General features: G+C 39.6%; 3 protein-coding genes and 1 long non-coding RNA gene across 32 annotated transcripts; 2 read left to right on the top strand and 2 right to left on the bottom strand.

The window, feature by feature from the left end:
- Positions 1–1,433: 1,433 nt before the first annotated feature.
- LOC107277963 (uncharacterized protein Os02g0798501-like) lies at positions 1,434–1,817 on the bottom strand. The gene has a single exon (XM_015769506.3). It carries the CDS (start codon positions 1,815–1,817, stop codon positions 1,434–1,436), a length of 384 nt encoding a protein of 127 aa, XP_015624992.1.
- Positions 1,818–9,955: 8,138 nt separating this feature from the next.
- LOC136355195 (uncharacterized) lies at positions 9,956–13,787 on the bottom strand. Of its 3 annotated transcripts, XR_010739415.1 has the most exons (5): positions 13,262–13,452; positions 12,234–12,376; positions 11,064–11,187; positions 10,734–10,815; positions 9,956–10,354 (listed from the first exon to the last, which is right to left on the bottom strand). It is a non-coding gene; the product is annotated as an uncharacterized lncRNA (long non-coding RNA). The 3 variants fall into 3 exon arrangements; XR_010739413.1 differs by lacking the exon at positions 9,956–10,354 and having other exon boundaries at positions 10,634–10,815; positions 13,262–13,787; XR_010739414.1 differs by lacking the exon at positions 9,956–10,354 and having other exon boundaries at positions 10,634–10,815; positions 13,268–13,787.
- A 155-nt stretch (positions 13,788–13,942) lies between these two features.
- Positions 13,943–24,961, top strand: LOC107277711 (cyclin-B1-2). Of its 27 annotated transcripts, none has more exons than XM_066307566.1 (22): positions 13,943–14,099; positions 14,195–14,295; positions 15,051–15,148; positions 15,803–16,150; positions 16,237–16,401; positions 16,552–16,692; positions 16,892–16,967; positions 17,175–17,428; positions 18,593–18,690; positions 19,451–19,541; positions 20,160–20,288; positions 20,412–20,507; positions 20,860–20,983; positions 21,082–21,228; positions 21,319–21,387; positions 21,658–21,742; positions 21,921–22,008; positions 22,681–22,792; positions 23,350–23,456; positions 23,570–23,638; positions 24,046–24,101; positions 24,631–24,961. In XM_066307566.1, coding segments are annotated over exons 1-4 (327 nt in total). In that variant the 5' UTR covers positions 13,943–13,973; the 3' UTR covers positions 15,805–16,150; positions 16,237–16,401; positions 16,552–16,692; positions 16,892–16,967; positions 17,175–17,428; positions 18,593–18,690; positions 19,451–19,541; positions 20,160–20,288; positions 20,412–20,507; positions 20,860–20,983; positions 21,082–21,228; positions 21,319–21,387; positions 21,658–21,742; positions 21,921–22,008; positions 22,681–22,792; positions 23,350–23,456; positions 23,570–23,638; positions 24,046–24,101; positions 24,631–24,961. The 27 variants fall into 27 exon arrangements, with proteins under 27 accessions (XP_066163663.1, XP_066163665.1, XP_066163657.1 ...); XM_066307568.1 differs by having other exon boundaries at positions 15,800–16,150; positions 21,979–22,132; XM_066307560.1 differs by having other exon boundaries at positions 15,800–16,150.
- LOC136355300 (cyclin-B1-2-like) lies at positions 19,359–21,342 on the top strand. Its single transcript, XM_066307686.1, has 7 exons — positions 19,359–19,376; positions 19,467–19,541; positions 20,160–20,288; positions 20,412–20,476; positions 20,860–20,983; positions 21,082–21,150; positions 21,319–21,342. Exons 1-7 carry the CDS (start codon positions 19,359–19,361, stop codon positions 21,340–21,342), a joined length of 504 nt encoding a protein of 167 aa, XP_066163783.1.
- Positions 24,962–25,300: the final 339 nt, after the last annotated feature.

Here is a 25,300-nt window from a genome sequence, read left to right as displayed (position 1 = left end):
TTTATAACGAACGAAAATTTAAAGACCCCAAAAAAATTATATACGTGGAAGAACTTGTTGTCTCATGCTCCGTTTCACCCTACAGGTCATTGGGAGAACATCCTCTCTATCTTTTATTGTCATGGCTTTGCAACAACTAATGTGATTTAGTAGCTATTGTATGCGATCCATGGAATGACTGTACGCGTGCACCTGTCTCGACATGCCATCAGATGTTAGCATATATGTCTAGCTAGACGCACCAATCCTTTCCATGTAACTATATGGCCAAAGAGTTCTAGAAAAGGCGTAACCATTGGCATCGTTAAAATTTAAGGTTGAGTTCCGAGAAAATTTCAGACAATATTTTAGGGATGGCGAATCTCATAAAAATACTCCAAACATGGTTTATTCAAGGAAAGTTTAGTTCCCTCCTTTACTTTACATGTCAAATGACTTGCACATTAATATAAATTCTATAAATGATTAATTAAATAACTTTCAGTCCCTAAAAAAAAAACTCATGGCCTGACCGGTCATCACACGACAATGGTGTATTATGTACTAAAACTCACATTTCTTAAACTTTTGTATAGGCTTGCGAAACAAAATGTTTAGCTTAATTTGTTAAAACATGATCCATTATTTTCAACTGGCCCAATATCAAAAATTAAAAAAATGATGAAATCAAATATATGTGTTATATTGCCTTAATATGGTGTTGTTCTCTAACGAGGAAAAAGATTGTTTCAATCTTGCACTTAAAAGCTATACTTTTCAAATCGGAATCTTCGATATTGTATTCGTGAAACAACATACCTATAAACTCATCGAAGCAACACATTGGTGCAACATGTCAAGGCAAGAATTGAAACATATTTTATACGCTAGAGAAACATGAATAATATCATCACTGAGGGTACCGGTTTGTAGCTATTCAAAAGCAGCGTGCCTTGAAAGCGGAGAATTAGTTTTCTTTGGAAGAGTTTAGAGTGGCCTCGTGCCTTTTGTGTTCTCTTTGGCTCTCTCATAGCAGTAGGACTAGGAGTAGATGCATGTGTATCGTGGTGCCCTAGTTGTTGCGTTTTCCAAGAGAGCATGATCACAGGGCACGCACCGGACGCGCGGAAGGAAGCATGAACTATATCTATGTACTAACATTGCACGTACTCAAAGTGGAATATGAGACCGTATATTAATGAATGTTAAAAGACAAAGCACAACTGGAACTATTTTAATCAATTAAAGATAACAAATGCTTTTAGTAACAATATTGGGTAGAACAACAGACCAGATCGATCACATAGAAGTTATGAACACCAAATAATGAAACAATTGAAGAGGCAAAAGGAACAACAGGACAATGTAATACAAGGCCGACCGCTGGGTGGGAACCATTAATGGGTATCGTCCCTCGATCATGGATGAAGGAACAGATGTGCAGCTCGACACAATCATGCACGTGCGGGAACACTAGAAGCGCCACCTTTCGCTAAGTGTCCATTGAGTTCCTTAGCATCGACGATGCAACTGTCTACGCACTTCTTGTTGGTGGCAGGATCCTCCTTAAATTCTTTGCTACACCCCTCATTGCACAAAGCGCTGAATTGCTCCATCGAGGGCTTCATTCCTCTCTCCAAGGCCCCAAAAAGTTCCCTGTTCGTGAGGATGTAGATGTCTACACAGTGCTTGTGGTCGATGGTGCCTTCTTTTTCCTCGTCGTTGCAATGCTCTGAGCACACAGCTTCTTCTATATCCTTCTCTTCGGTGGCTCGTACTACCGCAACCACCGCCACAAGGGTGGCAAGGAGCAGAGCCATGGTCTTGTTCTGGGCCATTAGCACCGTTTCTATTGAGGGTAACTGGTGTGGATTTGAGATGACTTTCCTTACCCTGATGCTCATGTTATATACTACGTACATGATAGCAAAGGAGCTATATATATATATGGGGCTGGGAGAGCTTCATGGACCACCAATGAGGCTAATTATATGCATGTTTGTCATCTTTGGTTGCTAGAGATGCGTTCCTTATGACCAGAGAGTGATGAGGTTCTCATGGCATGCGTGCATGCGTTTAAATAATTCAAATAAATATCTATGTCCTCCGTTGTATCTACTGGTCACTTTTTATTTGGATGGTGGATTGTAAGAATATGCTTTCTTGTTACACTTCCAGCCTAAATGGCAGTCATGTCATGAATTAAGCTTAGCGCCATTAATCTGTTACCTAATTTGCCATACACGTATAACACGACCTATTCTATTGCGATGATATTTTACTTGATAGGCTGCACAAACTGGCAAACAACAACTTGGACCTGCTTGATGTGCTAAACAGTACCATGAACATTCGGTTTCCATAATGTGTAGGTTAGCATTATCTTGTTCTAGCTAATCCAAAGACATGTGATTATCTAATGTAGGCCTTTAATTTTTTTTTCAAAAATGTTCTCAGATGACAAAAGAAAAAGATTTAGATCGTCGTCCCGGTCCTGTAGAATATCTCAAATGGGCTGCGATATATTTTTCTAAATGAAGATAGTCCCAGAACATTGGGGGATAGTAATGATATACCAAAAGTAAAATTCCCGTTACATATTTATAACGAACGAAAATTGAAAGTCCCTAAAAAAATTATATAGGTGGAAGAACTTGTTGTCTCAAGCTCCGTTTCACTCTACAGGTCATTGGGAGAACATCCTCTCTATCTTTTATTGTCATGGCTTTGCAACAACTAATGTGATTTAGCATCGTGCCTTGATATCGGATAATTAGTTTTGTTTGGAAGAGTAGCCTTTTGTGTTCTCTTTGGCTCTGTCATAGCAGTAGGACTAGGAGTAAATGCATGTGTATCGTGGTGCCCTAGTTGTTGCGTTTTCCAAGAGAGCATGATCACAGGGCACGCATCGAACGCGCGGAAGGAAGCATTAACTATATCTATGTATTAACATTACACATGCTCAACGTGGAATATGAAACCGTATATTAATGAATGTTAAAAGACAAAGCACAACTGGAACTATTTAATCAATTAAAGATAACAAATGGTTTTCGTAACATTGGGTAGAACAACAGACCAGATCGATCACATAGAAGTTATGAACACCAAATAATGAAACAACTAAAGAGGCAAAAGGAACAGCAAGACAATGTAATACAAGGTCGGTCGTCGGGTGAGAACCATTAATGGGGATCTTCACTCGATCATGGATGAAGGAACATATGTGCAGCATAATCATGTATGTGCGGGAACACTAGAAGCTGTCATTTGATTTAGATCCTCTAGGATCAACTGCACTACTCTGGATTTCTCGTATGCTTTCCCTTGTCTGCTGGATAGGAGAAAGACGCACATAATAGAAATAATAAAAATTTCATGCTAAACACAAGAAATAATAAAATATTAGTTCAGGATCAATGTAGAGAAAACGAGAGAACATGTCATGTGAAAATTGAGAAAACATGATATCCTTGTTTGCTGTTCAGAAATCAGGGTTGGGCAGTTGCTCCTCTGCTCTGCTCGAGCCTTGCTTGCAGCGAGCCTTCCTACCGACTGCCGCACTGCCATCGCCCTACACCTCCATGGCTCCCTGCCACCTTCGTAGTGGTCGCCGCCAACCTCCTTGCAAGCTCGAGGAAACCTATCTTTGGCCAAATATGGCGCTCCAACCTTCGTGTTGGCTGGATCTGGTGGATGGGATGGCAGAGTGGAGCCATTGTAGGGAGGGGGATAGCACCAAAGGATGAGGAGAGCGGAGGAGATGGCGGCCGACAGTGTCGGCCCTCAAGCAGGAGCAGAAGAGATGGTGTCCATGTCCGCGCTCGGCCGCAAGTGAGTGGAGATGGCATCAAATCACAGGCGGGAGTAGAGGAGGAGGCGACAGCAACGAGCGGAAGGGGACAGTTGGCGGAGTTGCTGTTGGCTATATTTGGCAGGAGAAGAAAGGGGGAAGCGGCGAGCAAACTCAACGAACCCACGAGGGATAGAGGAAGGCGGGGAGTTTCGTTGGCCTGGATCGAGAGAAAGGGTTGATGCGAAAGTACAATACTACCCTCACACCACCATATCTCAGTTGGTACCTCCTCCTGTGGGGGCACAATACCACCCGGTACCGAGCAATTTAGCCGTCCGATTTAGCCAGATCAGGATATGGTAACTCCTCCCCTCAAGGACAGGAAAAAGGCTCTAAGTTCCAACATGACAGCATTAAATTCGATTTTAGAACGACTCAAAAAGATGCGGTATCGGTATTACACACACATCCTACCATTTCTTTAAATTATGATACCATTTTCTGCTTAATAAAAAAGTAAATCACTACTTGGTGACATGATTCCTTTTCCAACATCCATTTAAAAAAAATATTCTTCCTTAGGTAGAGCACCAACACTAATTTATTCTTATGTTTCTTGGTATTTTCTATATATAGCCTCAATATGTGTTTCGCACCTTCCCTGAAAAAAATATTATGTTTCGCAACAGGGCCTTTAATTTTTCTTACGTATGGCCCAAGCCAGGAAGTAGCGGCGATGGAGGTTGTACGGGTCCCCCTCCAGATATTGGCTATCATGTGATGGCCTGATGGGTGTCATGAGATCTCGTACCAGGGTCGCCCTCTTGACGATGTCGCCGTACAGGCCACATAGGTTTCCCCGAGAGACAGTAACGGTTACTATTTGGTTATTACTCCACTTGATTGACTTGATGATATACTTATGGACCCCTGACAGGATATTCCGAAATTGAATTCTATTTCTGAAGAAAATGTTGTTAACAAAATTGTGGAGATTCAAATTATTCAGCAGGAGACAAAAGACAAACTCTATTTGAAACATAATTCTAGTGGAATCTGCAACACCAAAAGTGCTTATAAGGAGGTAGTTAAAAGAGAAAATCAAAACACTAACCAGGTCAGTGCTCAATCCCTTTCCTTAATGAAGCTAATCTGGAAAAATAAGTTGATTCCTCCTAGGGTGAAGACCTTTGGTGGGAGGCTGCTCAGAGAAGCTCTTCCCTCTTCTCAAAGACTGAACTTCAGAATAAATGACATTTCTCCTGATTGTTGCAGATGTGGACAGTTGGAATCTGATTATCACTTGCTCTTTTAGTAAATTGATTTTGGCGCATTTCTGATATCAATATTTCAACTGACATCTTTCTTGATAATGTTTCTATTGCACACATTATTTCTTACATAATTAACAATTGTCCTCATCAAGCCACCCTCAAAAGAATTCTCATTATCCTGTGGCATTTATGGAAAGCCAGAGATGATCTTAAATTTCAGTGAACCCTCAAAGAATCAGCTCAAGTTTGTTTTGCAGCTGAAGCGATGTTAGACACTTATGCTAGATATTCCTCTCAGCAGAAAACTCAAGACTTGCAGCAGGACAATGAGTCCACAAGGAGAATGAATTCCAGTGATCCCAAATGAAAATAGATGTTATGTAGATGTAGCCTGAGTGGTTTTACAGGAATAGGGGTGTTCTTCCACATGCCAAATACATGCAATGCTATTTTCCTAAAAGTTACAAGTACAGTGGCTCAATATTCCCTACATGCTGAACTTCTGGCTCGACAACTGGCAATGGAGGTGGCGAAATTTCTTGATTTTGCAGGTACCATATTTCTGACTGACAACAAGACGATCGCAAATTCAATGAAGAAGAGAAATTTTGAAGCTGATCCAAGGCATGTGAGTCTTGGGCTCTTGCTAAGGGTGTGTTTAGTTCACACCAAAATTAAAAGTTTGATTGAAATTGTAACGATGTGACAGAAAAATTAGAAATTTGTGTGTGTAGGAAAGTTTTAATGTGATGGAAAAATTGGAAGTTTGAAGAAAAAATTGGGAACTAAACCAGGCCTAAGTCAAATTGAAGCATCGTTCCTGAGAGCTTATTGCAGGTGTTGTACGTAGATACCAAGCGAGGTCAATCGCATGGCTGGCAAGTGGCAAGTAATCAAAAAAATGTGAGATGTGAACAATTGAGCAATCCAACATTTGCTTGTCACAATATCTCGCACCTAACTAGCTTACGCAAGTAGGATGTGTTTTTCTAAAGATCTTAAATACAGTACTCTGAATAGTATGATAAACCATGTAATACGTATCCTTTGCACACAGGTCTTCCTGCGTATATACCATGCACACCAACTAACAAATTTTACCAAAAAATTTAAAAAAAATTGTACATGTAGTTTCAGAAGTATTACATTTATGTGTGAAGTCTCACCTTGAAATTCATTATATGTATAGGCAGCGGCAAAAAAGATAAAATTTTGACATACTCTGTATTTATGCTCTCAAAACTGTCAGAATTTTTATCTTTTTTATTATGGCTTAAATATAATGAATTTGAGGTTAAGACTTTGCGCATAATTATAATACTATTTTTTTTCTAGATGTTTTGGTGAAATTTGTTAGTTGGTTTATACGGTGTGTACATGAGAAGACTTGTATGCAGATTTGCACTCGGGCCTGCAATCTACACCGTTGATGTGTTCCAAGATTCGTGTTACAAATATACCTAACCATAACCAAATGAATGTTTTACTATAGGAAGAAAAGATTAGGTTGGTTCATAATATGTATAATATGTATGTTGCATTTTTTACCAAATAAATTTTTTCAATAACAATCATATATGGCATTTAGTGCATGGTATTTCTCTGACCCTTATTTTCTTTATAACATGATATTTAGTCAAAAGAGAAAACAATACATCTATTATATCACCAAATTCTCATCTTGCAAAAAATGATATTTCCAAAATGATATATATACTACCATAAAAAACTACATAAACAAGGTAATTTATATAAACAAGGTTAATTTGAGCCGGTAATTTGATACACAAAAACTATTTCGAGAGGCCTCTCGATCTGGCGCTATCGCGCGACGCCGGGAAAACCGTCCATCCCGCGCGAGTTGACGTGGCATCCATTCGCACGTCGTCGTCCCAGCCATCCCACCACACGTCATCGTCTTCATCCATTCGCGTCCGAGAAAGAGAGAGAGAATGAGAGAGACGGACGTGGGGAGGTTTCCTCCCATCACACTGCCGTTAAACAAATAGGAACCACCTATGCTTCAAATAATTTTTTCTCTTAAACTACTCCTCCGATCTATGATCCGATTACACCGTTGTATCCGTAACAATTAAATCTTTATAACAAGATCTTACATGATTATACTTTGATGAAAAAATATAAATTACTTTTATAATATATCTAAATTACTTTTAGATTTCACTAAATTACTTCTTAGACATATAAAAGTAAATTTAGTAACTCTAAAAGTAATTTACATAAATTATAAAAGTAACTTAAAACAAAACGAAAGTAATTTTGTCACGACATTAGAAGTAAATTCGTTGTAGGGATAAAAATATGACTCTATCTAGAGATTAAATTTAATCAGCACAGATCAGTACAAGTAAGTTTAACAATTTTTAATAGTAATTTCGATGTTAATTGGAAGTAACTTTTGCATGGTTCAGAAGTAACTTTCTATAAATCTGTTTTAAACACTGATTGGAGAATCCACTCAGTGCCACTGAGTTTGTCACCCTTCTACAATCTGCCATTGACTTTGTAAAGTTCTATAATATACCATCGTGTTTTGTTCAATCTCTACTGCGTACCATCACCATCAGCAAACCGTTAGTTGCCCTCCGTTTGTAGCGTTGATTTTTCTCTTAATGCCTGAAATGCCCTTTGATTAATTGACTAAAACCCTAGCCCAAATTTCCTAAATCCTCACCGCCGCCGACCAGGCGCCGCCCTCCCCGTCATCCAGCCACCACGACTCCACCGCCGGCATCCTGGCGCCGCCGCCCACCATGCCTCCACCGCCAGCATCTTGGCGCTGTCGCCCGCAGCGCCGCCGCCCTTCCCTTCGTCCGCCCACTACGCCTCCACCGCGGACATCCTGGCCCCGTCGCCCGCCGCGCCGCCGTCCTCCCCGTCGTTCACCACCACGCCACCACCGCCGGCATCCTGGCGCCGTCGCCCGCCGCGCCGCCGCCCTCCCCTTCCTCTGCTCACCATGCCTCCACCGTCGGCGTCCTGGCGTCATCGCCCACAGTGCTGCCACCCTCCCCGTCATCTGCAGCGCCGCCGCCCTCCCCGTCGCCCGCAGCGCCAGCGCCCTCCCCGTCCTTTGCCCACCACGCCTTCACCGTCGGCGTATTGGCGCCGTCGCCCGCAGCGCCGCCGCCCTCCCCATTCTCTGCCAACCACACCTCCACCGCCGGCGTCCTGGCTTCGTTGCTCGCAGCACCGCCGCCTCGTCCAACCGCCCACCGCCCCTCCACTTCCGGTGTCCTAGCGCTTCCATCCCCATCACTGTCGTCCCCGGCGCCACTGCAACCGTCGTCCCCAGCGCCGCTGTAACCGGTCGCCCACCGCCAGCAAGGAGCTGGCCTTCCTTGATGACAACAAGGAGGTAGCCATGCCTGTAGAATGGGCTAGGGGCAAATAGGTCTTTTTAGAGCTCTAACAGAGGTTAACTAGACGGTGATGGCACATAGTAGAGGTTGAACAAAACACGGTGGTATATTATAGAACTTTACAATGTCAGTGGTAGATTGTAGAAGGGTGACAAACTCAGTAGTACTGAGTGCATTCTCTCTTGTTTTTTCCCTTTCACTTTTGTTTTTCATGTAGTACAAGAAAAGAAGATAAAACATTTGATGGATTGTAAATAACATTGATGGAGTAACTAATGAGAATTAATCATGTATAAGATGTAAAAGTTACTTCCTGATAACATGGAAGTTACTTCCTAACATGTAATAACTTACTTTTAAATTAATAAAATATTTGAATATATTTAATATGGATCTTGTTTTATCGCATATTTTAAGTGGAGCACAATGGTGCAAATAGATTTTCAAAACAATATGTGATTTAAAATATATAAGTTATTAAAGAGGTTAAAAAAGACACACTATCGTATTTTTCAAGTTGAAAGGAGACACTAGATGGAGTGGCTACCACTAGCTATGTAGTCACGTCCATTGAAAAAAGGCATGCATTAAAGCTACTTCTTTTTATAAGTTACTCTATAATATATGTAAATTACTTTTATTTTTTATTAATTTACTTTTATACGTCTAAGAAGTAATTTAGTGAAATCTAAAAGTAATTTAGATATATTATAAAAGTAATTTACAATTTTTCATCAAAATATAATCACGTGAGATCTTGTTATAAAGATTTAATTGTTACGAACACAACGGTGTAATCGAATCGTAGATCGGATGAGTAGTTTAAGAGAAAATTTTATTTGAAGTATAGGTGGATAGGATCTCTCATAGATGGAGTGAGACAAACCAGTTACCACTAGTTGTGTAGTCACGTCCAAATTGATAACCTCAAAGTTTTATATATATAAGAAATAGAAAAATTACATAAACAAGGTATCTTACACTTATAAAAAAAAATCATATAAAGTAAACATCATGCATGGTACATTTTGTTATCACCTAATATATCTGCCCTAATATTCGTGCAAACTACATATAGTATGTAGATAGATTGTGAGGACATGTGAACTCGCGTGAAAAAAAAAATCCAACTAAGAATTTTATTAACTGTTGCCGAATACGAATATCTCGTTGGCCATCCATGCAGCAGTCGGGCTGGGCCGGCCCAGCCTAGACCAGCCCACCAGGAAGAGGAAACTGAGTCAGAGTCAGACATGGGCTGCCTCTAATATACAGTGCATCGAGCCCGAATATGATCCGTCTAATTACACGTTACTTCCTCCGTTTCATATTATAGGACTTTCTAGCATTGCCCACATTCATATAGATGTTAATGAATCTAGACACATAATGTGAAATGGAGGGAGTAGTAAAAATATGTTTCCTAGAATCCACCCAATTGAGCTTTATTTTGATCTAGGTCAGATATTAAGGCAAAGTACAGTGATATTATATTATCTAAAATATTAATTCAAAACCATCAATAATCATATTTAATCACTTCAATACCAATATATTAGACAATGTACATCCACACTTCCACAAAAAATGGTTGAGAATAAAGTACATGTTCCAAGCAATTCCACGATTTCTGAATCATTAACACACACGGAGCTGGCAAAATGGAGCTGGAAAAATCTAGAAGTATCACACATTGACACACCACTACAATTATAGGATAGATGAAATGAATACATTGTGAAACAACAGTCATCACTTCTTCATTTTTCCATCTCTATCATTCAGTCAAGCATATTTGATCCCTTCTATAGATTTTTATAGACTTCTATTTTGTTATCCTCTCCTGCAGTAAGCTGTGTGCATCTTTACAAAGATCAGTGCTCTCAGGGTCACTTGCTTTCGTAAGACGCAATTGCATACGTCTTAGAGTGATTGTCAAAATAAAAGAGTTTAGTAAAAATGTTAATTAGTTATGTAAAAATAATAATTGTCTTATAGAGTAACTCACATGCTACAGGGATATAAATATATTTGTATTACTTAGCAAGTATAGCAGTGCAGAATATGGTCAAGAGAATAAATCAGGGATCATGAACGGTTCAAAATGTGCCATCAATGGGGCTATCCTATATTTCCTGAAAGAGTCATCCACTGTTTTTCCTTTTTGATAGCAGTCAATGACACAACGACAAAATGTTCAATGGGATAAAAGAGTACCAATAGGATTAAACTGTTTTTTTACCATCATGTTTTTACAGTGAGTAACGAGACCAAAACTCCAATTGGTTAATTAGTACGTACCAATTAGAGAAATCTTCAAAAAATGAACCAAAACTCCCCGCGATTACCTTCCACAATTCCACCTTTTCTTCTCTACACAAGCCTGAAACAGAGTAAACATTTGTTTTCACATGGAAAAAATTCCATCAGGCAGTCGGCCATAATGAGAAAGAGCATCCAATCAAGCTATGTATCATTTTTGCACTGCACTAAATATCAGAGATTTGCAGCATTTTTCACTGCACTAAATATCAGTAATGTAAAATATTATTAAAAAGGAAGCTTAACATAAACTTGTTAGTTTTTCTTTGAATGAATAAACTTGTTAGTTCTTACGTACATACTACATACCAACGAAAATAAGGGAGGACCAGATGTGCATTCAGTGATGGTGGCAGTGTAGGAGCCTATTGTGTAGGCGGCTGACCGTCTGTCTTCTCATTGTGGCAGGTAGTCATCGCCTGATTTCATGAACCTGAGCAGTTTAAAAATGAAGAAATATACATCGCTTCAGAAGCACCAGAAAATAAGATAGAATGAACCTGAGCAGTTTAAAAGTAAACATCGCACATGGTACAAAAGCAGAAATCAATTAATTTCCGGGAGATATAATGAGCATTGCACAAAGCAATGGTTGAAAGGCATTATAATCATACAGTCCATTTTGTCAGATATTTTTAATACATACACATATTTGTCTATTCGATATATAATTCTAATCATGGAAGTGTATATTTCATCGTCGATAATTAACTCACTTTTCCTTAAACTAACTCTAGAAAATCCCAATAATTAGAATCTAATCAGAATCTGCTTGCAAGTATCGGGTTTTTCATTAACCAATCAACCAATCGCAGCAGAGGAAATTTAGGGGGAGAGGATAAACCAAGGCAATTTCCGCCTTACCTTCTGCGCCTTATCACGATGCGAACAAATCGATTTGTCAACTACAGTACAACACTAACTACCTCATCCTGATGAAGGCATGAAGCAGAGAAGAGAATCTGAATTTATTCAGACATTAAACATCTGATTTTTTTTCATAAATTCACTAATAAACTGGTAAGTTGTTCCTTTAGAGTTTAGACAATACATTGAAAGTGCTTGCACATTACTAATGCATGGCATTTTACATATTCAGGTGTCATGAATAAAAATGTAAACCAAATTTGACTTTTTAAAGGGAAAAATTATCACTGCACAAATCAGAACTTTCCATGTGGTTTAATAGAGCACAATTCCACCATTGAAGTAAAATCTCATTATGTATATAACCTTCGGTACACATCACAGAAACTGTATACAACGGAAAGTAAAAGAAACTCTCAATATTGGCATCATGATTTAGATAATAAAATTCTTCTTTTAACTTGGATGTCAATTTGGATGTTGATCTCTTAAGAGAGCACACAACATGTCTATCAATTTAATTGGTTTCCTGGGTTATGTTGTTGACCAAGCAATGAAGTTCAAAAGAAATTATCTAAATTTTCAGATATAAACATCCCAATAACGACTTACCTTGTTGGCGAGCGGATCGCAGCCTGTGCGAGGCCAGTGCCGGGGTTGAGAAATCCGACCACCGGGACTTGGAATCTCGAACTCGCACGTGGCCAGAGGAAGGGGCTGGTGCCGGGGTCAACCGCGAAAACAGGGCGGCATCACTAAGGCCAGATCGGAGCAAGAGGGAGGAGCGCCAAAAATCAAATGGAAGACATCAAACCCAAATCGTGCTTATAACTTATTTAAACTGTATAACTACGAGAATCCAGTTTGTGAGTATTTTTTAAGCTCTGTTGAACACATGATAACATCATAATATTGTATTCACATCATCACAATACATGATCTATTTAAATTGAGAAAATAATTTACAGAACCAAAAGCTGGTCTGCACCTGAATTGCCAGCATCACTTGTTTCAATCCAACATAACAGAATGACCAGCACGCATGTTTATTGTACTATATAAATTTACACCCTACTTATCAAAACCCAAGACATCATAACCTACTCTCATTCTTCAGTAAAATTAGCAACCAGAAATTAAATGGGCATCCCACAAAGGAATTTAACCTTCTCACATCACAAGAACATGCATATAATTTCATATGCAAAAATTGCAAAATATTATATCCATGTGAATTAAATTCACTCTTCCAATATAGCAAGCAAGGTGTACACCTCAGAACAAGTAACAATGAGTGTAACACATCAACAGAGGCGGCTTATCACCATATTGGGTTCAGGAATGATCTCCTCTAGATGGTAGATTGTCTAACATTAGTCAATTGACGGGTGACTTCAGAGGGAATTCATCTGAAACAAAAGGCTGTTGGCTCTTGTTAAATACTCCATTGTTGTTCTGATGGTATTTGCAGCCGCAACCAACTAAAATATTCCCTAATTGCTCCTTGAGCAAACAACTCCCAATCCAATCCACAGAACATTCAATCCTGACCAAGCGATTGTGATGGGACACTAACCGAGCAGATGAATTATAGAACTAAGTAACAGAGTACATAATTAAATTTGAGGGAAAAGGGGTACCCTCACACGCTTGCGTCCTCACGGCCGAGGAGCTTGACCGGAGTTCTTGTCTTCGGCGACATTACCTGAGACGCCGGGAGCTCGTCGGGCCCGAGTATCCTCCCTGGCCACCATGACCCGTTCCGTCGCCGGGGATCATCGTGTGGGTGCGGTGACGGAACGGTGACGTAAATCCTGGACGACGACGGATGCGACGACGGTGATGGGGATTGGTTGAGGGCGAGCCGGCGGCGGGGATCGGTGGCGGCGAGACGACGGATGCGACGAAGGCGGAGCGGCGGCAGTCGAGGGTGGCGGCGACGACGGCGGAGCGGCGGCAGTCGAGGGCGGCGGCGACGACGGATGCGACGATGGGTGACGGCGGAGTGGCGGCAGTCGAGGGCGGCGGCGATGGTGGTGGCGCGGGGATCGGTGGCGGCGAGACGACGGATGCGACGACGGCGGAGCAGCGGCAGTCGAGGGCGGCGACGACGGCGGTGGCGCCGCGTGAGAGGGAGAGATTAGGGTTGGGGAGCGGCGCGCGGTTGGGGAGGGGCGGGGACGCGTGAGAGCGAGAGAAAGGGGGCGGAGAGGAGGGCGCGGTGGAGAGGTGGAGACGATCCTGAGCGTTGGATTTTACACAGAGATGATCTGGACCGTTCCATGAGTAATGAAAGAATGAGTGATGAGTGAAGAGAGAGAGAGAGAGAGAGAGAGAGCTTCGCAGGCGACGATGGCGAGCGGCGGCGTGGTGAAGAAGGAGATCGGCGGGAACCACGACGTCGTCCGCTTCGGCGTCAACGACAGCGTCAAGGGGGACCTCGCGCCGCCGCACCCGCTCCAGGCCAGCGTCCACAAGGTCTTCTTCTTCTTCTTCTTCTTCTTCTTCTTCTTCTCCCCCCCTCTCGCCCTCGAAACCCTAGCTAACACGCTGAATCCCCGCCGCGCGCGCAGGAGGCCAAGTTCTGGGCGGACAAGAAGAGGTTCGGCGCGGAAGCCATCTACGGATCCGCCTTCAACATCCGCAAGGATCTTGATGCCCAAATCCTCTCCAAGTAATTCACTGTCCTATCCCCATGTAATTTCCGCTGCAATACCACCATCTGTCCAAGTTGATAGATAGGCACTAGTAGTTCCATCTGAGCAGGCAGTATTACATGTCTTGTTGGAACTGTTAGGTCCGTAAACTTAAGTGGGCTGGCTTATTATGGGCACGAGATATGCATATTTGAATTCGATGTGGTTTATATCCTCCCTGTGTTTGTTAAGATTGCCCTTGCAGTTAGCTCGTTTTTTTTTTTTTTTTGTGTGTGTGTGTGTGTGTCTAGTTGTAAATCTGGTAGTAGCTCTTTGCATTTACTGCAAGTCTGCAACTCTTTTCCTATGTGCGTATTATATCAGTGATGTTATTGTTGGTGGTCATCAGTTGTATTCTGCTGACAGTGTGCAAATTCCTTCTGAAACTTCTTGTTATATACGCCAATTTTCCTGGTTAGAATAGTTGATTCTCAAAATATTGTGCATGTGTAGTATTTTGAGCATCTCCACATATCGATATGCTCAGGTTACTAAGATTTTGTTGATGCTTTGTATGTTCTAGTATGGATCACTCAGAATGCTTGAATCCCTTGGTCTGGTTGAATTCACAGTATCTTGATGTTGTTTTTGTTTGTCTGCCCCTTCTAGTAACAATTAGCACATCAATACACTGCAAATAGGAGAAAAACAGCACGCACAACTCATCTCCATTGCTTTTAATTGGGCAGGCTAACATGAAAGATGTTTTGATTGATGATTTATCTGTTGCCAGGTTCCAAAGGCCCCCTGGTGCATTGCCGTCATCTATGCTAGGATATGAGGCACTGACTGGTTCCTTAGATGATTTTGGGTTTGAAGATTATCTTAACTGTAAGGATTGCTGTCCTTTGATTTCCCCTGAATCTTATTGCTTGCTTTTCACATTTCTTTGCAACTATTTGGGAACCAACTTTTGCTTATTTATTATATTCATGTTTATGTTCTTTATTGGAGTCAGGGAGTGCCACCAAAGTTCTATTTACCTTCATATGAATTCTTGTTTGTTTACTTTTAACAGGGCAAAATTGTGTAGTCGTTTTTCTCGAACATAAAACTATGTAGTCTTGTGGCATCTTGGTATTGGTAGTTTAGAAGTTCTTGGAAAACAAAGGGTCATCTTGATAGATTTTTGGTGTTAGGATGTACTACCTCTAGACTCTAGTCAAATTTATTCGGCGTTAGAAACAATGCCAAATAAATTTGGCTGGAGGGAGTACTTGAAATAATAATAATTATCTCAAATTGGTTGTTTTATTCCGTCATCATGATATCCACAAATTATATATTTTGCTTCTGTCGGTGCTTTGAGCTTGGTTTGGCTTTACTTTCCATGCAGAACTTACATCTCATCACCATTCATTAATGCTGATTTATACTAATCACCACAAAATACAGCCGATATAGACTATATTTCAGTTCCACCGCCCTTGCGACAACTTTTTTCTTGTCAAGTATTTACTCGTCCTATTGTTACTTATAAAGAAGAAGAAAAATAAGGATTCAAGCACCAAGAAGCAGCCGGCGAGGGAGGCCGCTGCTGCGAACAGCGAGTCGAGGGCGATGGTGGCGGAGAGGGAGAAGGAATACGACCGGCTGTCTAAGTTCCTCGTGGTCTACCTCAATGCTATTTGAGACGCTGCGGCCTCCGAGGATGGCTGGGTCCTGGGGCGTGGAGCTCTGGAATTGCTGCTCGGCGGCACCGCCTACACACAAGCGACAAGTGCGCCACAAATCTCTCTCTCGATGCAGCAAGTGCAGCGGAGGGAGCTGCAACTGGTCGCCGTTTCTGCCATGCTGATAGATTGCAAGTACGAGGAGATTTGGGCCCCAGAGGTAGCAACATTTTATCCCCTTTGCTCTGCACTGTCCATTTCTAGCAGGGACTTGTTCTGATTGGATCTCTGTGTATGTATTTGCAGGTGAACGACTTCATCTTCATATCAGATAGTGCATACACTAGGGAACAGATTCTTGCAATGGAGAAGGGGATTCTGAATAAGCTTCAGTGGAATCTCACCATTCCTACACCATATGTCTTCATTATGATGCTATCTGCGTCTGCAGATAACAAAAGTGACAAGGAGGTAAAGAGCCATGGCTTTTGTTTGTTTCTGTTTACCACCAGATTATATTTCATTGCTAAGCGACAAGTTTAAGCGTGTACTCAAGATTTCTTTTGGTGAATGCTGATGGAGCACATGGCCTTCTTCTTCGCTGAATTGGCACTGATGCAGTACGGGCTGGTGGCATATGCCTCTGCTGTCTATGCAGCCAGGCCCAATCCTCGTCATTTCTATATATGAAGAAATTGCTGGATCCATCCTCTCGGCTAACTAGGACGTTGTTCCACTAGATCTCCATTATTCCTAGTGCAGGTTCGTCACTTTGTCCCCAATCGAGCTAATTCTCTTTCCAATCATTATTGTGATTATTGCAGATTTCTTTGTGGCCCAGTTATCAATTTTCAACAGATTTCAGTATCCGAATCTGCTCCTTCTTTCCGATACAACAATATTTGGACTAGCAGATTAACTACTACAGTTCGCTGAACTAGCTCCTTCGGTTTCATCACAGGTTTATTTGGATTACATAATCCCCTATCGGTTTAGTTCCCTTTATTGTTGAACAATTGGAGATAATATCTTTCACGGTATGGACAAACACTAGAAATCTGTTTTTTAATTGCTAACTATGCAATTCCTACATACGCTAATTTGTTTTCCATTTTTCCTGTTTTGTTATTATTCATGTTATTTTTGCAACAATCCAGCAGCTTTGTATTTCATACTGGTGTTCGTATTTTTTAATTGTACCAGGGAAACTCTGAGCAGTTATCTTCTTCACTTAATCATTGCAGATAATTCGTACCACTGAGCAAAATTCAATGATGCAATTATTTTATATGCAACTCATTTGGTGAACAAGATGTATCTTGTGGCAAACAACGAGATGAAAAGTTACTTGATCCTTCAGGCATACCTGTGATTTTCCAATCTATTCTTTGCACGTTCTTGGAAAGATTGGTTGTCCCTGATAGCTGTCCGTAGTGATTCATGGATACTGTGTGGCATTTTACTTTGGGGCTCATTTTGGATTTGATAAAGAAGTCAGGTTTGCTCCTAATTCAATTTTTTCCCTGTTGATTTGCACCACCTTTTCTCAAGCCTGTCATTTTAATTATATATGCTCTACCACTCTACTAATTAATTCTCACTCTGTGTGCAAGGATGTGTGGTAGTGCAGTCACATACTTACATGTTGTGAGTCTAGATTATTTTAGTGACACATATCATGATTTACAATCTGACAACGAATCATTCTAAAATGATTTGCTCCATTAACTGTCTTAATTATCACGAACCCAGATTTGGTTTGTCACAATATTAACTCTTGATAAATCCTTTCACGTAAATCAACAGACTACACTTTGTTAAGTCCGCCTCCCAAAGAAATTTTGCTACCTTCTGTCCACACCTCTAAACAAAACCACCTATGATAGCTAAAAAAATACCAATCCGAATTAAGATAATAAGTTTAGCCGTCACCATCTTCTCAAATTGCTTTTTGCCCACATAATTAGTCAGAGTGATCAGCTGAATGCTTTTCCCACTCAGCAGTGCTCTAAAATGTTACTGACAAATTCATTTTGCCAAACAAATTTAGTTCATTTACATTCCAGAAATGTATATGTCCTATCAGTTGAACATACTTGCAGGGATTATTCCTTGAGTCCTTGTCTCCTTGAAGTTAGTTGTTATTGTGCCAATGTTGAAATATTCAGTATATTTGCTGAATTTTCATGCTTTATTGCTCTGCAAACCATGGTTCCTGATTTCTACTCTGTGTACTATTTTGGTTCAGACTGGTTAAATGTGTTGGAGTACTTCAATTTTTACTGTTTCATGAGTTCAAAATATAAATTAATCATTCCAGTGAAGCATCGTACTGTGCTATTCTGAGTTGTATGCTGCAAAGGTTAAATTGTGCCTCCATCCACTTTCAAACTGAAATTATCACGGAAGAATGTACAGCAAATATTCTCTTCACCTATCTTTTCTGAAGTAGGAATGTGTCCTAATCCAGTTTCACTTTTTACCCTGCTGCTCTGAATAATCAACAGAAAGAGATGTTCTACTGCTTTGTACTTCATCTCTGGCTGCTACTAGCACTCTGAAGAATCACCCTGAGCTTATCACCCGTCATTTCCTCTCTCTCCTTTCTCTCTGTCTTGGTTGAAATTACATTTTGATTGGTTCTTTGACAACTGTGGAGCAGATTGCCAAGAGAAGGTCAGCTCATCTGCTGAAGTATCCTACTGTGACGATTATAAGCCCTGGGATCAGTAACACTAGAGTCCATTCAAGACTCCATAAGTAATGCCATGGCAGATGTGCATATTTGCTCTTAATATAATAAACACCAGTTGTGTACCTTCGGATAATTTATATTGCAGTTTGTCAAGAACATAGCTAAATTCTAATTGAGAAAGGAAGTTCTGCATTGAACGGATCACAGTTCTTATGATTTAGTGTAAATGATTCAGTCAGGCCGTGCATTTTCCATAGTTCATTTTCAAAAAAACCTTGTTCTTTAATGGGTCTATCTGTAAATGCAGAGAGCACATACCTTATTCAAATAATCAAGATAGATCAGATTATTTTCCTTTTGATAAAATTTATCGAGTTAAATTCAAGCCAGATAGACCCACGGGAAGTTTATATATGATGTGTGTAGTATGCATGAAACTTAGGATGTAGGTTTTCTTAGTAAAGTTACATCCTACAAAATAATGTTCGGATACACTACACTTTCCACATTCGCATACAATTACTAATTAAAAAAAGATGTTAGCACCACAACAGCCCACTGTATTGTTTGCAAACAAACACTTCATAGCCACAATTACTACAGGTGGAAAAAAAAAACTACCTCATCTTTATTAACCCCCACCTTCTTGCACATACTCTGCATCCACTACTTATCAAAACTACAACTTTTAGATTTGTTAACTATGTCTATAAAATACTATATCCGTCTAGGAATGCGCCTTGGATTCTATGTATTATCAATGCAATATTTAAAACTTATAATTACATTTTTACAACTATTCATATACGAGTTCTATACACTCAGTGCTAGGTCCTAACAGAATGCTGAGGCCCTCAAGTTCAAAAGATTATCACAGAGCCGGCAACAACTCATTGATTGGTCAGTAAAAATAAAGGTAAATAAAGAAGCGTATTCAGTATTGGAAAACGTGCAAACAAATACTTATTATACATATTTTCAAAAAAAAAAGCTATGAAAAATTACCATCTTTCAAGTAAAGCAACAATTCTTAACTTAAAGAAAAACTTAAATATTTATCGATAACAGTACAAACCTAATGTAAAAAAAAGTTATAAATCAATTTATTCAAATTTGTGACAACTCTCACGGCACGCCGCGCAACCACATCTAGTAGTTTATATGGGCACTTGACCTCCCTAGTACAAGGAAATAATCATTATTTCTCCCTAATTAAGACTTTCCTTGTTGAAAAACTTTCCAAATCTCTAATCCTTGATTGTGTTGTTGCTGCTTGCTGCGCATGTGCCTGGCTTCCATCTTTGCTGCTTGCTGCACATGTCGCCCCACATGACACCTTCACTCTTCTTAGAGCAGATACAGTAGCAGACTATAAGCCAGCTATAAACATATTTGAGGAAGATAAAAGAGGAGAGATAAGAGCAGATAAAAGAGGAGAGATTAGAGCAGCGGGCTATTAACACTTCTTTTGTGTTAATTCCCATCAAGACTTCTTTTGTGGCTGGCTATTAACTGTGTTATGGACTATGCACAGGTTTCAAAGGAGCATGGGGGTTTCATGAGATTTATCCAGGTTTCTTGCCTAGGAGCATCGGCCTCTTCTTCTAGAATGCTGAGGGCCAAGGCTGCTGGGGAAGAATCTGTGTTGAAGGAATTTCCTGAGGTGATCATCTGCATTAGGCAATACTGAACTTCTGTTTCTATACTACCCAAAGTTAGAAGCAAACATGTCCCATTTATGTTGGCGGTTACTTTAACCAAACTTCTGTGTTGCATGGATCAACAGGCTACAATTATGAGGCCTGCAACTATGATTGGCACAGAAGATCGGATTTTGAACAGATGGGTACAGTTTGCTAAAAATTGATTCCCGGTCTACAAAGTAATTGAGCTTTCCTGTTGGCTGTTGTCGTAATCCCTTGACTCAAAATTTAGTCTAGAACATTAATTGATCAGAGAATACAGGCCTCATCATTTGCCCTATGGCTTGATTTGAATTTTAAAACTTGATTTTGAAGTTGGTTTTGATGCTTTTACAACGTAGTTTCTTTTTCAGCATTAGCTTTTATTTAAGCCACTAAGGACACATGTAAAAGTTTTACTCATAAATTACTTTTTTTATCACTAATAAGCCATTACGGCTTTTAATCAGTCATAGGCAATCAATGGGGACCTGCATCTTAAACTTCCACAGCAGGTGAGATTACATGAATGCAACCTTTTGGTTTTTGCAGGATTCAGCCTGTTTATGTTGTGGATGTTGCTGCTGCTATTGTCAACTCCCTCAAGGATGATGGCACCAGCATGGGAAAGAGCTACGGACTTGGTGGACCAGAGATTTATACTGTTCATGATCTGGTAATTATCATGCACAACATTTTGTTATGCAGCAATGAACGAATCTTCAAGTTGGTTGGTCAGAGTTTTTTTATATAAAAATGTTCTGGATGTTACAGGCTGAGCTGATGTATGAGACAATATGTGAATGGCCACGGTACATCGATGTTCCTCTTCCTATTGCAAGGGTATGAACTTAAATAATATCTTGTGTTGGTCAAGGCGAATGGCCACGGTACATCGATGTTCCTCTTCCTGTTGCAAGGGTATGAACTTAAATAATATCTTGTGTTGGTCAAGGCAACCTGAGTATTGGATTGTCTCGTCTTTTGACCGTCATGCTTTGGGTTGTGCAGGCTATCGCATCTCCTGAAAGCTGATAGATTGGGATTTTTTTTTTCAATACTCTAAGCCTCTAATGAAAGGTGCATATGGACTTTTATTTTAGATGTTCTAACTTTGTTTTGTCTCTACCTCTCAAATTGTTACTATATATGTACTCTTCAACCTGCCGCATAGGTTGGCACATGTTTATAAGGTCAAATGGAATATATTTCTTGTGTTTTTACTATCATTTGGTTTAGTTCTTTCACACAGCAATGTTGCTATTTCTATTGTTGCTTCCCGCCCTGGAAAAAACACGGCTCAAGCCGTGAGGTCTTCATTTGCTTCTCTTGTGACCAATTAATCTGTAGGTTTGGGTCCAAAGTATGCTTTCGCAACCAAGTGATGAAAAAAAAAACAATCTGGTTGGGGATGTCAATTGGTTGGTTCATACAAGTGAGTTGATTTGATTATTTAATTTCCTCTAAACAATACCTCTAATATTTAATGGTCAAGGATGCCATACCATATATACTGTTGGCACTTGTATACCACGTGCTTAGGCTGCCATAAAATGATTTGCCATTTCTGGCAAATGATGTAAATGATGACATAGAAAAGTAAAAAATTGCAGGAATAAACCTATGACATTCGCAACTTTTTCAAGTGAGGGATCTGTTTTTTGGTTGCAGCTGACAGTGTCATCACGTTGTGGGATCCTGGTAATAATATCACATTTGTTGGTATGATTAAAGAGGCACTATTTAGTGGTATGCTACTATCTTTGAAATGTTGTGGATGAAGCACTGTGAGTTGCTTGTGAGGAAGATCAAGCACATGGTTGCTGTAATTCTGCTTCTACCTACAATATCTTTTTAGATTTTTTTTTATCAATGAAGGATTCTCCTATTTTAGTAGTTAGTACCACATATTTTGTAGCAGTTTGGTTGAGGTCTTGATGAAAAACGAAACTCGAAAGTTCTCTACATATTCCCATCTTTGTTATATTAGAAATCATAACATTCTTTGCTTAATAGTCATTTACTCTGAATATTTCTATTTTTTGCTATAGTCCAAGCATTAAATGACCATGCTCTGATTTATAGTGTTTTCAAGAATGCCGAGCTATTGGAATTTCAAAAAAAAAAAAAAAAAAAAAAAAACTGTCTTTCTGATTTTGGGGCTATATTTTATTCATGTATTATAATTCCCATTTCTCCTTTGGTTGGGAACTTGTGATGTGATAGACTTTGGTAGTACATTTTTATGTTGCTTTAAGTGGAGATTGAGAATTGAACTTTGAGAATCATCTGCATTGCAAATATCACTTTGGTATTGCTGTTCTTACTCTGATTAAGTTTACAAAACGATGATTCTCATTGTATGCTGTGCAGGAGCTATTCAAGGCAAAAGAATAAATAAGATCCTATCGTCTTCAACGTGGTGCTATCATCCTTGGTCATCAGGGAAAACTCAGAAGACCATGAACCACTCCGGCCACTCATAGTAAGAAACATGATCATAACCCCATGCTAAGATTGGTTCTGTAAACCTAGATTTTTGTTTTAATCTATAATACCAACAAATTTGAGCCACAAAAAAATCAGTACGAAGAGATCATGCTTAATTTTGTAAATGGCTGACATTCGGAAAAAATGTTTGCCGAATATTTTATTGTTAGTACTATATATTTGTTTTCATAAGATTGGCGTGGCAAGAACCATAACCTTCTTGATGGAAACTCCATCTCTAGAATAGTATGGATTTGAAATTTGTGACATGAATCAGTAAGAGAATCAACTGCATTTGGAATATAATGGTCTATTATGTGTCACATGTTCAGTTTTGAATAAATTAGACACATTAAAGGCTGCAATTAAGATTTTAGGCACTAGATCATAAATTTAAGCACCAGATCATATTCAAACAGCTAACTGCTATCATGCCCTAGCCAATTCGGTTGTATGGATGCATTCAAAATTTCAATTCAGGTCAGTTCTGATCAAAGATGATTGGTAAAAAAGGTACTTCAAAAACATTGACCTCGTATTGACTGACGGCAGGATGAAAAGAATACTTGTGATATACTGGTGTAATAATTGTGGAGCGATGATTCACAAACAAAGGATGCTGTAGTTGCTTAAATGCATTTAAGTTGCGAGGACAGCAGGTATACATTTAAACTGTATTTGGATCAGTGATACTTTTAACAAACATGTAACATTGCAAACAAGAATTTACTTACCATTCGTTTCTATTTATAATGGCTCAACTTTTTTTTAGTCCGAAGATTTGCCTTCTAGATGCGATATCAGGATTGTGAATCAGGTCAAAAGCACTGCACCTGCGATGGTAGGATTTGCCAATGATGCCTTCATAACTAACTCGGAATCAAGTTTGTAGCTCCCATATATCACCAATTGCAGACGATAAACATTACACTGAAAAAAAAAATCGCATCCTACTTAATTAGGTACTGGCGCCAAAGCAAATTATGTGTCAATGTTGTCTTTGTTGATAGGAATGAAGGTATAACACATCAGACTGCTTAATCTGCGTTAAACATGAGAAACCTTTCTTATGGTCTTGTAATAGTTATTACAATAATAGAAATGTTGGTGGAAACAACTAATGGTTTAGATCTTAACTTGATGGGTGGTGGATGACACTGTTTTTGTAGTAGTGTTGAATTCTTGGTCTACTTTTGCTATTTATGAAAGAAATGCGCTAATTTTGTGAATTTTGTCTATCCTTTGCAGGACAGTGGTGGTGAACAGCGTGGCATTCATGACAATAGAGATAGGCAATGGCTGAGGTCAGTACTGGAGCCTTTGGAATTTGAAAAGGATGATTTCTTTCAAAAAAAAAAAAGATTGGGGACCAGTTCAAATTTGAACAAAATTATAAGGAAGCTTGGCTAAATAGGCATATACCTCGTACCTCCATCTAATGAGAGGAAAAGAAACTTACACAATGTCGAGCATTAATATCATTTTTGAATATATTTCTTCGATGGTACCATTGTAGTTTCATCTATTTTACGAATATATTTATATTGAAATTAGTGGTCAACAAATCAAGATGTTTTCCTGACCAACGAAAATGACAGGCTATTTAGAAAATGTTGAATTTATTACATAGTTCTGGACATCAAATGTTATCTATTGACACCAGCAATCTTAAATTTTATTCCTGTTATATATTATTTACCTGGCTAATTTCCAACTGTTTAAACAAATTTACCCAACATGTTGTCACTCTCTTTGCACCAACTGCGTACAGATTTAACTTGCTCTTATACCAAAATAATGAAACTCTCCTTCAATGATGTAAAATGATTGAAGGCAGAAAGTTAATGCTACACGGGAGCTAGCTAGCTACTACTACTCCAGAAGATACTGATTCCTAGCGGGCATGTGGAGTTGTACTACTAGTTAATTAATGGGGCATGTTCAATTAATGTTGGTCGCTGTGTGAAGTGGATCGGAGTAGTAGTATTTATATGGGCACCCAGCAGGCAGGGGAGGGATCAAAATCGAGCGCACACGTACTGTACTTACTGCCAGCCACTAACAAGAGTCAGACAATGGACTCAAAGAAGGTCGCGTATGCTGTTTTTATCGTCATTCTCCTAATGACGGAGGTAGCGGCCGCCGCTGCCGCTGGAGGCAGCGCCCGTGGGACTGGTGGTACAGGTACATCATCTTGTCATCTCTTAAGTAGTACTGTAGTATCGATCTTTTCATCTGCATATATATATATATATATATATATATATATATATATATATATATATATATATATATATATATATATATATATATACTGTCCTTACTTGTGCATATATGCTTTTTCTTTCTTCTTTTGTTTAGGTGATCGCGCCAACGATGAAGAGAAATTTATCTTTGGCCATCTGAGCAAAGCAATATTAATTTACATAGCCAGTCACTTCCCAGGTCACATTAAAGAGTGCGTCAACCACGTCGAAAACCAGTGTGGCTGGGCTCCGGCGCC

Source organism: Oryza sativa, chromosome 2 (assembly GCF_034140825.1).
Source record: "Oryza sativa Japonica Group chromosome 2, ASM3414082v1".
NCBI lineage: Eukaryota > Viridiplantae > Streptophyta > Magnoliopsida > Poales > Poaceae > Oryza > Oryza sativa.
The sequence above is the reverse complement of the archived record's forward strand: the minus strand, read 5'-3'. Positions and strand labels throughout refer to the sequence as shown.

Excerpts from the sequence above, each read along its gene's own strand:
- LOC107277711 (XM_066307566.1), top strand. The coding sequence starts at position 13,974 with ATGGCGAGCGGCGGCGTGGTGAAGAAGGAGATCGGCGGGAACCACGAC. Across the intron at positions 14,100-14,194 it reads TCCAGGCCAGCGTCCACAAG|GAGGCCAAGTTCTGGGCGGA; the intron begins GTCTTCTTCTTC and ends CCGCGCGCGCAG. Across the intron at positions 14,296-15,050 it reads GATGCCCAAATCCTCTCCAA|GTTCCAAAGGCCCCCTGGTG; the intron begins GTAATTCACTGT and ends ATCTGTTGCCAG.
- LOC136355300 (XM_066307686.1), top strand. Across the intron at positions 20,289-20,411 it reads TGTTGAAGGAATTTCCTGAG|GCTACAATTATGAGGCCTGC; the intron begins GTGATCATCTGC and ends ATGGATCAACAG. Across the intron at positions 20,477-20,859 it reads ATTTTGAACAGATGGGTACA|GATTCAGCCTGTTTATGTTG; the intron begins GTTTGCTAAAAA and ends TGGTTTTTGCAG.
- LOC107277963 (XM_015769506.3), bottom strand. The coding sequence starts at position 1,817 with ATGGCCCAGAACAAGACCATGGCTCTGCTCCTTGCCACCCTTGTGGCG.